At 39.3% G+C, this 13,428-nt stretch overlaps 1 protein-coding gene across 8 annotated transcripts in view; it reads left to right on the forward strand.

The window, feature by feature from the left end:
• The window catches only part of LOC116671533 (RNA binding protein fox-1 homolog 3-like), a 751,379-nt gene that overhangs the window by 623,007 nt on the left and 114,944 nt on the right, over positions 1–13,428 (forward strand). For all 8 annotated transcript variants that reach the window (XM_032502899.1, XM_032502901.1, XM_032502896.1 and 5 more), the window contains one exon: positions 2,075–2,323. In XM_032502899.1, the coding sequence (XP_032358790.1) occupies positions 2,075–2,323 (249 nt within the window). The remainder of the gene's footprint in view (positions 1–2,074; positions 2,324–13,428) is intronic.

Genomic DNA, 13,428 nt, shown 5'->3' on the forward strand with positions numbered 1-13,428 from the left:
AAAGAAGGAAAGAACTAAATAGACTCTACGGTACTAGTAACACTTTTTACACTTCAAAGATTGCCACCTCAAAACAAGTGATTTGTAAGAGCTGATTTACAAAAATCCTACAAGTTTTCACAACCTGAGCTAAGATAAAGGACGTTAACTACAAAACAACTTCAAGTTAAAATTGCCACTAAAGCTTGAAAAGAGCTGTCTAGTGTAAATCTATGTGTGTATTTGTACTGGCTGTGTAGTGTTCATTTTGGCTGTTAAAACATCACAACACATTAAAAAACAGCATTACTTGTATCCAAATCTATCATGCACAACAAAACCCTGTTGCATTATTGATGACTTGACTCGTTTGCTGCTAGAGATTTGTATTTTTCTTCATTTGTATGTGAAGTGACCTTAAGTAAACCCTAAATTGAGCATAACGCTTCTCTGCCTGGGGAGTCGACTATGATTCTCTGCCAGGAAAGATGTAGCTACAGTCAGTGAGCCATCGGCAAACTGCTTCATTATGCTCAACACCATCAATCTCCATGCAAAAGAATAGCCAACTTCAATACCACTATTAGAAACAGCAATTGTCAGACCCTCATACCATCTCATAAGTTGCTGTTATTGATTTTAAAACATTTTGAGCTATTTTCCTAGAAGATTTTGAGTAGTGCTGTAGAAAGGCAGGGTGCTATGTCAGATGGATTCATCATCATTGGTTGGAGTAAATTATTATCTGACAGGCATGTACATTAGAAGGAGAGCCTGGACAGGGGTGAAAGAGCAACCTCACCTTAACATGGAAGGAAAAAAGGAATCGCAGCAACTGAAGCAAGTCAGGAATAAATAGAGAAAAGTGAAGATGAAAGGAAAAACGTCACTTTTTTTTAGAAAAATGGATTTCAAAACGGAGGTTGTCATCAAAAGTGTATCATTTAATTGATCTTTGTCATTTCTATAAGGGATGTCATTTGCATCACTTTTCTTTGCTCTATGTGTTTGTCATTCCTTGTGCTATTTGAGTGTTTGTGTGGATGTGTTTGGTCTTTCCACAGAGAAATTTCCTCGTGGGTGACATAATTTAGTCTTGATCAAACAGATCCTACTAATAAAGCCAATATATTTTTTCTCTTGCCATTTACAAAGGATACACTCTCACTCTCTCTCAGTCATGCGGAAGAACACTGTTGCATGTTTTATTTTATCTCTTTTGGTGTTTATTGACAGACAGGTAGTTTGTTGTTACACTGTGTCATCTCTCAGCCTTGTCACTCAGGATTTTATGACCAAACCATGGCTCTTATTTAATTGCAATGATAGAGATAAAAGTCACAGACTGAGTTACTTTCTCTTGCCTCCTTCCCGTTATTCTTGTCCTTAAAGGTCGTCCAGTATGTCTAATATACCTACATAAAACATCTCTGTCAAATTTAAGTGGAAATTATGCCAAGATCTGAGGCAAAATGCCAAAGACTCTGTGCAGATTTTCTTTTTTTTGACAAGATGTTTTTGACCGATTTTCTTCAAATCTTACGAGTAACTTAATTCTGATAGTGTTTATGCTGCAGGTTAAATTATTACTATATATATACTGTGTAATGTTGTTCAACTTCTTCAAAAACAGAATGAATCTTGGTACTAGCCTTGCCTATACATTATGGACTTGCCTTTGGTATTCCTTCTTATTATCCAAATTAATCTGTAAACCAATAGATATCATATGTGCAGTTGGTTTTATTGTAGAGTATACGCAATGTTATATTTGTGTACAATTTGATTGGTATTATTAGCTACATATAAAGATTTGAATTAACCAAATATAGGTCTTTATGGACAAACTGTGGAAATGTACGTTGTATGTAATGAAATGCATACAAAAATACATTTGAAGCGATCCATTTTGGTTTGGATTTTTTTTATGTGTGAAAATATACCAAACCAAGATAACAACAAACTCATCAATTGATTCGACACCAGAGCAAACCAACTATTGGTGTGAAAATGTCCTAAAATATAAATCCTTATTAACCTGTTGGTTTTCTGTTTTCCATCCCTCTGTCCTGTCCCTACCTATCTATCCATGCAGGGTAACCAAGAGGCCCCAGCTCCCCCTGAAGCCATGGCCCAACCCTTCCCACAGGCCCAGTACCCCCCTCCCCCACAGAATGGGATCCCAGCTGAGTATGCCTCGCCCCACACCCATCCACCGGCAGAATACACAGGACCAAGCACGGTGGCCGAGCACACCCTGACACTCTACACGCCTACACACACACAGAGCGAACAGCCGGGAAATGACAGCAATACCCCCACTCTCACAGCCAACACAGTAACCGTGAGTCTATAGTTTATACTAACATCTTTATGAACCACATGAAATACATTTTTTTGCTCTATTTTCATTTAAAGTTGATGTCAATGAGGATTGAAAAAGTTATGGGGACTTGACTGATGGTCATGGACTTGACTGACTACAAGGGGTAGAAAATCTGCAATATCAACATTTGTAAATGTATGTTACTGTTAATGTGTGCCTCTGCTGATTTGAGAAAAAAACATGTCCTTTACAACAAAAATGTATCTCATTTACAGTATTTATTATTTTTATTAGACCTATTTCTTTATAAAAAAAAATATTTTTAAATGACATTTATATTACTCTAGTGGTCTTAAGAAAGTGGAACACTATGCTGCCACTGAGCTACTGTTTTAGGTTCAGTTTTGGTGACATACAAAATGGTCCTTTTGTTGTTGGGATTGAAAGTTGGGATTGAAAGTCCTCCTCACCAGTTACTGTCAGAGATGGGAAGTAACAAAGTACAAATACTTTGTTACTGTACTCAAGTAGATTTTTCAGATATTTTCTTTTACTCTTTATTTTTTTGGCGACTTTTTACTTTTACTCCTTGCATTTTAACACGAATATCGGTACTTTCTACTCCTTACATTTTACAAAATTGGCTCGGTACGTTAGTTTTGTACTAAATGTTGTCTATCAGGTGTGATTGTGAGTGCATGTCAGAGAATAGCGCAGACACGCGCCTCACACTGCGAGCAGGCGCACACGGCACACGGAGAAAAAAGTGAGAGAAAAGAAAAAGAGACTAGCTGTTCGGAGGATAATCAGTTGAGATTGTGTGCATCTTTGAGAACTGTAAGTCATATAACTGATGTTGTCAGCCTGTTGTTGTATTGGTCTATAGTTCTGGCAAATTTAAAGTTAGCTTGTTTGTGTTCTTCCCTTGTTAGCTAGGTTGCACCTGTCAGTCAGGTTGCACCTGTTAGCTAGGCTGCACCTGGCTGTTGATTCAATATAATGTTGATTGTTGAACTTCCTTGCTCATTAAGATAATACAATTAATAATGGGTTTACTGTTATTATTATTATTATTAAACATTTTTAATCGCGATTAATCGCATAATTTCCCTGATTAATCGGGATTAATCGGAAAATGAAATAACAAATTCAAAAGTAGTGTATATAGTGCCTTTTTTTTTATGTTCTGCCATATGAACAAAAGTGCCGTAACATTTGTTCTGCAAAAACTTACCAGCATTTTGTTTATAAAGTAGCAGTTAAATAAAATATTTAGTGTACATCTCAACTTAAACAATGTATTTATCATGTCCAGAGATAAATTCCATCTGGTTGGAACGTAACCATCGTACATAAGCGACTCCTTCTTATGTACACGTTCATCTGTTGTTGCTCTAACTCTGCAGCACCTGTTGGACTGGGTTTAGAGCCCCACAACTTTTCTGCACTTCGCAAGGACACTGTCCAACGCGCTGTAAAGCAGAGACACAGAACGTGACAGAACGCTGGAGACCGTGCGCAAAGCAGGGGACATGATCAGAAGGCAGAAGGCTCGCAGCAGCGATCAGATTTTGTATCTATTCGTACTTTCTGGGCTAACTGCGGTGACTTTATTTGACATATTCAACTGCTGTGCAACTTCAATTAAGTGTCCCGCGCATGTCTCAGCATAATGTCTCTCCTCTGTTTTCATTTCACTCAGAGCACTTGAATAGAGCGCCCACTTTTTATCAGTATAATGCACTGTAACGCCGAGATAATTCTGGTAACCCAGTGAGTCCAGTAGTTCCCAGGGAGTCCAGTAGTCCCTAGGGTGCATGTTGTAGCGTGGTTGCTTTTGCAGTCCTCTCCTTTTTATACAACTTGTGTATTCTTGTGATGGTGCGTCATGAGGGAATCTCATACCTGCCGTTGTTGTTGCGATTCTCAGACCGATGTCCTCCACCACCCTAATGGGTGTTGTTGAATGATTTGCTGGTATCAACTGTCAAGGTGATATTTCAGACTGGAAGTAGCCTTCTCCGGTGATAAATAAATTCAACTTTGCAGTATTTACAAAGCCTGTGAGCATCAAACTTTTACAATAATAAAGAAATAATAAAAACTACATTAACGCGCGATAAAAAAAATGTCTGCGTTAATTAATTAATTAGTTAACGCAATAATAACGCGCTAACTTGCCCAGCCCTATTTACAATATTATTTATTTTATTACCACATACACACACACACAGCCATAGCAGAGCTCCTGACGCCCATGTTTATACTGATGCTTGATTGTAATGAAGCATCAACAGAGAGAAGTTGTCTTCGCTGTGTTTTAACAGATACACCTGGGCCGAAGTTGGAAACCAGAATCAGCTCTAAATCCAGTCCTAATCTAGCCCTCACTAACTTTAAAATAATTTCAAATCATGAAGGCCAAAAGAATAACAATAACTTAACCTTACCTTACCTACCTTACCATAACCTTCCTAACTAAGAAAAACAGGAGAAAACTAAACACATCTAAAGGTCCACCCATACAATTGGAAACTAAAATATACTTAAACAAAAGTCAACGTGTGGCAGGTTGGGAGGCAAGGAAACTGGAGAATGAAGAACGCCTGCTGGCTTCCCTCTGTCCCTCTTGACAGTTGCCATGTTGCTCCTTTAAATAGCTGTTGGTTCACAGCTGCAGCCAATCCCGGATCGGACTTAGCTGCCTCCACCAATCATCCTCCAGCAATGGCACAGCGCTATTTGCATAGGGAGAAAACAGGACACAAGTGCACATACAGCGAGACAAACAAATACGACCACAGTCGTAACACTGGAGTTACCAATACCAAATTTAATCTAATTGGATGGGAACATACACAGACTTCTCACAAAATCACACTTGAATTCATATCTTGCTTTTCAGTCAGAATCTTATTAACCTGGAGTCCCAGTCTCTGTCAATATAATTAGGCTATATGTTTTAGGCCTATTGGCAAACAGCCATTTAAAATGTAGGCAATGGCATATAAAGAGCCTTTTTTCCATGTCCACTGTAGTTTCTCAGCGTGCTCTCTAGTAACATGTGTCTGGTCCAGGGAGCTTTGTCATTCATAAGGCTACTTTTACTTTTATACTTTAAGTAAATTTCTAAGCCTGTACTTTGTTACTTTTATTTGAGTAAAGAAGGTAAATCAGTACTTCTACTTTTTACCAGAGTATTTCTTTAACACAATTATCTGTACTTCTACTTGAGTATGGGCAGTGAGTACTTTTGCCATCTCTGGTTAGTGTACAAGGTAAATAGATTGTTGGGATTGACTACCCTATTTATTTATTTTTTAAATTAAAATGTATTCCAATGTTTGCAGTCACATGTTCTTGAATTACTGCAGTGACCTGTTTAATGATACAACTAGTTTTTGCCGTCTAGTTTCTGACAAGCAAACCGTTATGACAGTTCAGTTCTGTTTTACATTAAGCTTTAATATATAAATGTTTAAAACCTTTGTCAATATGGACATGCTATATTCAATTCAATTCAATTTTATTTATAGTATCAATTCATAACAAGAGTTATCTCGAGACACTTTACAGATAGAGTAGGTCTAGACCACACTCCCGAATTTACAAGGACCCAACAGTTCTAGTAGTTTCCTAGTTATAGTTTGGCGAGGAAAATTCCCTTCCCAACGGCGTATAGCATGGATAGGAACGTTGCATTGGAGCCAGTCTAAAGGAATGCGTAACAAAGCTAAATTCTTCCTTCCAGAGCCAGCCATTACATTAATTTGTTTTGTGAGAAGGTGATCATTTGAATTAATGAAATATGTTTTATAGTCCTCAAAATGCTTTAGTATGTTTCCCAGTGTCACAGAAGTGGGTAAAATCAATTCCCACAGGTCTGAAAGTGTACACAGGTGTGTTTGAGAAGATGTAGAAGGTGTGGTGATTTGCATAGTGCGGCATAAAGCATGTCTTAGGTATTGTTATTAAAGTATGACTTATCATAGACAAAGGCCAAAACAAATTGTAGCCGTGTTTTAACTGATGTTGTCAATGTTATGTTTTAACCACATTGTTAACGAGCATATTTTCAAAAACTAGAAGAATTTAGATTTTAAATTAATTACATATATTCTTGTCTTGCAGTTCTACTGTTATAAGCTTTTCCATTTAGGTACAAATTTATGGGATAAAAACAGAGTGGTGGGCTAAATCTGACTTTAAAATGCAATGGGAACAGGGAAATCTAAAATTCAAATTCACCATCTTATAATTTAACTTATGTATATTTAACCACCAATCCCTGGTGTGTTATTCTTATTTTAAGGTTTAAAGATAGTTATTTGAGACAGAGAGTTGCAGCCCACATGCTATTCTACAGTCCCTGACCAAAGTCTTGTCGCTTATCTATTTTGTAGAAACACCTGCTATTAACCTGACTTTTAATTAATCAATTGGTGTAAGAAATAGCTCATATGAAAAGCTAAAACCCTCCCAAATGATGTTCAATGCACTGAAATAAATTAGTTTCACTAACAAAAGATTTATTATTTAAACAAGACAGAAAGGTCAAATTTTGGCAAGACAAAAGTTTTGTCGCCTATACATAAATTGAACAAATTTACTACAAATACTAAAATATGTCAGCAAATTAAATAGTGGTGCTGTGAGATTCAAATTTAATATCTTGTATGACTTCCATGAGCTTGAAGGACTGCATCCATGCGGTTTGGCAAGGATTCATACAATGTATTGATGAAGTCATCAGGAATAGCTAGGAAAGCAGTCTTGCATGCCTCCCAGAGTTCATCAATATTCTTTGGTTTGGTCTTCCATGCTTCTTCTTTCATCCTACCCCACATATGCTCAATGATGTTCATGTCTGGTGACTGGGCCGGCCAATCCTGGAGCATCTTGATCTTCTTCGCCTTGAGGAACTTTGAAGTGGAGATGGAAGTATGCGATGGAGCACCATCCTGCTGGAGAATTTGGCCTCTTTTATGGTTGGGAATATAAGAGGTAGCTAAGATTTCTTGGTATTTGAGACTATTGATGTTGCCTTCCACCCTGCAGATCTCTCGCACACCCCCATACTGGATGTTACGCCTGACCATGATTTTTCCGCCACCAAACTTCACTGTTTTCTGGGTGAATCTTGGATCCATGCAGGCTCCAGTAGGTCTCCTGCAATATTTGCGGCAACTGTGGTGTAATTCAACAGAAAGATTCATCTGAAAAATCCACTTTCTTCCACTTCTCCAGCGTCCATCCTTTTAGCAGGCTGTGGGCATTGGCAAATGCCACACAGTTTGTCAGTTGTCTTTTGTTTAGTGCTGGCTTCTGGGCAGTGATTCGACCATGGAGGCCAATTTGAGACAGAATCCGGAAACTGTTCTGGTTGACACAGGGGCTTCAGGGGACCAGGTCTGGTGGAGCTCTGCTGCAGTGGAAAATGGGCTGGCCTTGGATTTTCGAGCCAACTAACGGTCCTCTCGAGCAGTTGTCTTGCGGGGTCTGCCTGACCAGGGCTTGTCAAAAACATCTCCAGTGTCTTCAAATGTTTTTTTAATCCTCTGTACTTGACGCTGAGACTCATTGAAGGTGTCTGCCACATCAGCAGTGGATCTGGTCTTCAGCCTCTTGATAATCAAAACTTTAGTCTCTGGGTGAATCTTAGGCATGTTTGCAGATGTCTAGTTGCAGTTGATGTGAAGGTCTAGTGTACTGGGGTTGTTTTTATACACACCTGAGACCTAATTGATCCATTATTATTCACAGGTGAAGCTCATATGACAAGGCGACAACACTTATGTCTTTGCAAAAATTGACTCAATGGGCTTTACCAAGCTGTGAATATTAGAATACTTTTTGACAATTTCTTTTTGCACTGAAACATTATTACAAAAGATGTTGGGATTAAAATGAGCCATTTCTTGTAATTTAATCTTGATTAGAAATATATTTCAGCGGCACTTCAGGTCAATTTGTACACAAGCGACAAGAATTTTGTCAGGGACTGTAGTGGTGGCGGACATGCTGAGAAGCTTGTGGGAAACTTAAAGTGAAACCTCTCTTGCTGTCTGAACTTCCTGTGACACTACACTTCACACAACATGAAACTTAAAACCTTAAAATGTTAGGATAATCCGATCATGATTGCCTTGGGGTTCCGTATCTGATCAGCTGCTGGCTTGACCTCTGTGTTGATTCTGAAAGCAGTTACAAGATCTGGGACAACAAAGCGACACCAAGCAGGGTTCCGTTCACAATGTTCTAAAGGTTTAATGAGACACATAAGGATATTTACATTTTCTAACAATAGCTCCATTCACTTGGATGACAAGAGAGTAGCTAGATAAGAAATTGCCTCCATAGAAAATGAGGATTGGTTCAACACAGAAAGCTTCAGAAATTAAAACAGTGTAACAATTTATGATACTTGTGGCAATTTTATATTTCCACTCTTACAATAAGAATGAGAAAAAAAATCTCTTATAGTGTTGCCAAACTTTTAATGCTCAGAGCATGGTACACAGGACAAAGATTGGTTTGTAATATGCACAACGATGGGACGCTGTTCTCTTACTCTATACCTTGGCTAGGTCCTCCCCATCTGGCCAGCATGGTGTCTTTCAATTTGTTTTGCATGCCTTTGTTCTCAAGACAAAGGGATTACCAGCCAGAGGTAAATACCGTCTGATGACATCCAGGTGGGAGACGCCTTGTTGTTGTCTGTTAGCATATGCAATCAGTTAAGTTTTAGATTAGATTAGATTAGATGATACTTTATTCATCCCACAGCGGGGAAATTCCTTTGTTACAGCAGCAATTATCTACAATGAAAGCAAAAACAAACAAACAAGTAAACACACAAGAAAAACAGGTAAACAATAGACAATGTGGAGAAAGGTAGACTGAAGCAAAGTAAAGTAAAGTAAGGTAAGGTAAAGTGAAGTGGCGTCACATGAGGTATTGTAAAGTAAAGTGCAGTTGCCATAGTACAAGAAAAACAACATTGCAGTGTTGTAAGTGACGCTAAAATTAAGTAAAATATTTAATTAAAGTGATAATGCAAAAGCAGGTAACCATAAGGTAACCGTAAAAGGATCTATGATAAAAGAATCAGCATAATCAATAGAAAGGAAGTTTAAACCTGATTACAAATGCATGGTCAAATGCATTTTCATTACATCATGATGAAAGACAATCTCCATCACAGTTAAAAATGTAACAAATATAAGCAACAAGGAAGAGGTGGAGTTACCTTGCCCGTAGGAAGCCCAGGGCCCCCGTCTGGAGCCAGGCCTAGATGGAGTTTGGAGTTTACCCTGGTGGACGAGAGGGTCACCTCCCTACGCCTGTGGGTTATAAGGGGGGGACTCTGACTCTGTTTTTCTGACTCTGTTTGTGCATATTCACCAAACAAAAAAGCTTGGAGTATTGGGCCTTTTTGGAGACCCTGAATGGAGTTCTGCATGGAGCTCCAGTAGGGGACTCTATAGTTCTGCTGGGAGACTTGCATGTGCAGGATAAAGGAAAAAAGACACCATGCACATGTTCACTGCGGCCTAAAAGACACTTTACTAATTTACTGTAAAAATATATATTTAAATTTAAAAAATGAAAATACTTGTGTGTACATTGTCCAATTGGCCCAAATTTTTGTTAAGATTCATAAGACTCTAACCCTGACAACATATACACGCCAATATTGGCTCAAAGTCATAGCCCCCCCTAGTGACAACAGGAAGTAGTCCTAAAAGTCAAGGCGCTATACTTTAAACAACTCCTCCTATAGATTTTCATCTGATTGACTTCAAAATTGGTCTGTAGTAGGGTTTAATGCCAGGAAACAGGATTCCCGGGAAATCTGATCAAGACTATTTCCTGATTCCAGGGAAAGGTTATGACAGGAAATGGGGAAATGAAATGAAATAAACGCAAGGAGTGCACATCTATTGTTATACGGTAACATTGATGCAGGTGACGTTGCTTTAATGTAGCTACGCTAATACAGCCTCACCAAATTCATTACCCAGCAGTAGTCTACATCCGTGGAGGCGGAGAGAGCGTTTTCTATTTGCGGCCAATTTGTCACGGAAATCCGAAACCGAGAGTACTTTTTTGATTGGTGATGGTTTGGTCCGCCCCCTATTATTAAGCCACATCCTCTTTCATAACTGGTGACCTTTTCAAGGTAGAGTCTTGTGTGAGGTATCACTGAACTCAGCAAAGAGTTTATTTTTGATTGGTGATGGTTGACCTGTCCCCTATGCTGTTGCCAAGCAAATGCATACTGTCACTTTGTCACTTTAATTTAAGTTGGGTTTCAAATATTGTAGATGGCTTACTTCCTTTGCTTACTTGCTTAGTGCCTTACTTGTTTAGTTGTGTAGTTCTTTTATTCAACAATATACTTTTTATTTTTTACATTTTCAAGAGAAATTTCACTTTTTACATGTAAAACATGATGGGCTTGTTAAATATATCATATTGTAAAAAATGATTTCACACACACAGACAGGCATAGATGCGCACCCATGTTCACTCAAAAAGGTATTAACAACACAACATCTGGGAGATCTAACTGGGTGGAAAAGGATGAGGTGGTTTAGGGTGGTTTAGGTTTATTTGTGTGTGTGTGTCTGTGTAACTGGCATAAGGGAGGCTTGGTTGGGTAGATTAGTTCTGTACAGTCTCCCTACACGCACGCACGCACGCACGCACACACACACACATACACACTGTAAAGCTCCATACTGTTTCCGTGGTGACAGTGCAGGATGTGCGGCTGCTTGTGTATGATAATGTTTATGCAATTATTTCTTCTTCCTGCCTGGCTGCTCACACACCATGGATGGTAGAGGCATGGTGGCCAAAGAGAGGGAAAGAAGCGCACAGATGGATTTTAGCTCTTTGACTATGGCAGAAGAAGGCTTACAGTCCTAAAGCCATTCCATTCCATACCATGCTAAGCTTAATGACAGAATCCAGCCTGCTTCATGTACTAACACACACACTCAATGTGTGGAATAGGGATCAACAAGAGAAACTTACTTTGTGTTGGGATTTGTGACGCATTGGCGAACAGGATTATTTCACATAATGTGTAATGGACTCATGTAACATTGTAATGTGAATTATGCTGTATTTTTTTAATTAAATTTAATTAAAACATTTGTTGGTAAAAATAAAATGTAAGAAATCTTTGCAAAAACAATAGGGTTCCACAGCCCTGTTGTGTGAACCGCATAGCTTTGCTACCGCGTTCCTACAGCCTTGAGCTTGGAATAAGGCGATTGAGCTGAATCACCACTCTCCTCACGACCAGTCTTCACTTTTCTATCACTACAGTTTTTCAGTTTGGTTCATCCAGTATGACATCCAGGGTTTCAGTTAAAGATAAAAGGTCTCCATATTTTTCAAATTTGTTTGGAGAACTTCTAAGTGAAAACCTCAGCTTCTCCAGCTTCACATTGTACAGAACCTTCTTCATTCATTAACCATAAGATGGGGGCAGGATGTTTTTCTAGGTGAAGAGAATTAGGCATCTGGCTAACACGGTACTAAAGGCCATAGCATGGCGAGACATAGCCAAAAGGCCCTCATCCATTGAGATACCAAAAATGGCAGAGAGGGGACTTGGAGCTGAAATTTGATAGACAGGTCTTTAAAGGACATAAATATGGCCCTGTCGTATAAATGGTTAAGTGACCTAATACCCCCTAAACAGGCAGCTACCTACAACAATACAGACATTGAAGAGTTTTCAGACACTGTCTCTTCCTACATCAGCAAATGTATTGCTGATACAAGATTGCTCCGTGGATTGTAGCCTCGGTACTTTGCTGTCTAGTTCTTTGTTTTTGTGCATTTATTATGCTTTCTGTGCCCTTACACCAATAACTTTTACAACCACTGGAAAACCTCTACAGGAACTCTGTTTTTCACAAAGCCAGCAAGTTTTACCAAAATCCTGGTTGGAGGCACCGCAGTTCTACATGCAATCTGCCACAGAAATTAATTACTGGTGAAATTAAGGAAGCGGGGACTATGCACCTTGTTTTCAGCCATTCACTTGGCAAAAGTTCGGTCTCTGACAAACAAGATAGATGAGCTGCTGCTTCTCAGGCAGGTCCATCAGCACTAGTGCCCCACAGGGGTGTGTCCTCTCCCAGCAGCTCTTCTCCCTCTACACTATTGACTGCACCTCAAAGAGCCCGTCTGTAAAACTCCTGAAGTTTGCAGATGACACCACCGTCGTTGGTTTGATCCAGGATCACAGACAGGAGGTGGAACAGCTAGTCCAATGGTGCTGTCAGAACCATCTGTAGTTAAACCCCAAGAAGACTGTGGAGATGACAGTGGACTTTAGGAGAAGACCCCCCTTGACATTAAGAACAACAGTGTCCACTGTAGATTCCTTTAGGTTTCTGGGTTTGGCCATCTCACAGGACCTAAAATGGTCTCCCAACATAGACTCTGTCCAAAAAAAGGCAAAGCAGAGGTTATATTTCCTGTGACAGCGAAGGAGGTTTAATCTGCCTAAGGAGCTGCTGACCACCCTCTATTCAGCCATCATTCAGTCTGTCATCTGCACCTCCATCACTCTTTGGTCATCATCACCAAACGAGACAGGACCACACTTCAACGGACAATTAGGGCTGCAGAGAGGATCATTGGAGCAGACCTTCCCTCAATCCAGGACCTGTACCAGTCCAGGGTCAGGAAAAGGACAGCAAATCTCTGCGGACCCCTCACATCCTGGTCACAAACTGTTCACACTCCTTCCTTCTGGTAGGCGATACGGGGCACTGTTTGCCAAAACCAGCCAACACAAAGACATTTTTTTCCCCAAGCAGTTACTCTGTTGAACGCTCAGAAATAGCCCCCCACCCCCTTCCGTAACACCGAACAAAGTCAATGAACACTGTTCTGCTCATCTACCTCATATGTATTTTCAATCTTACGATTACATAATTGTTATTCATATTCCATCATCACAATGAACTGCCTTGCACTATATTTATATCTTAAATATCTGACCGTACGGATATTCCATCATTTTTTTCCCTCTCGTCATTTGTTATTTTTATAATTTTGTAAATTTCTAATTTCTATTGTATTGTTATACTGTA

Source organism: Etheostoma spectabile, chromosome 21 (assembly GCF_008692095.1).
Source record: "Etheostoma spectabile isolate EspeVRDwgs_2016 chromosome 21, UIUC_Espe_1.0, whole genome shotgun sequence".
NCBI lineage: Eukaryota > Metazoa > Chordata > Actinopteri > Perciformes > Percidae > Etheostoma > Etheostoma spectabile.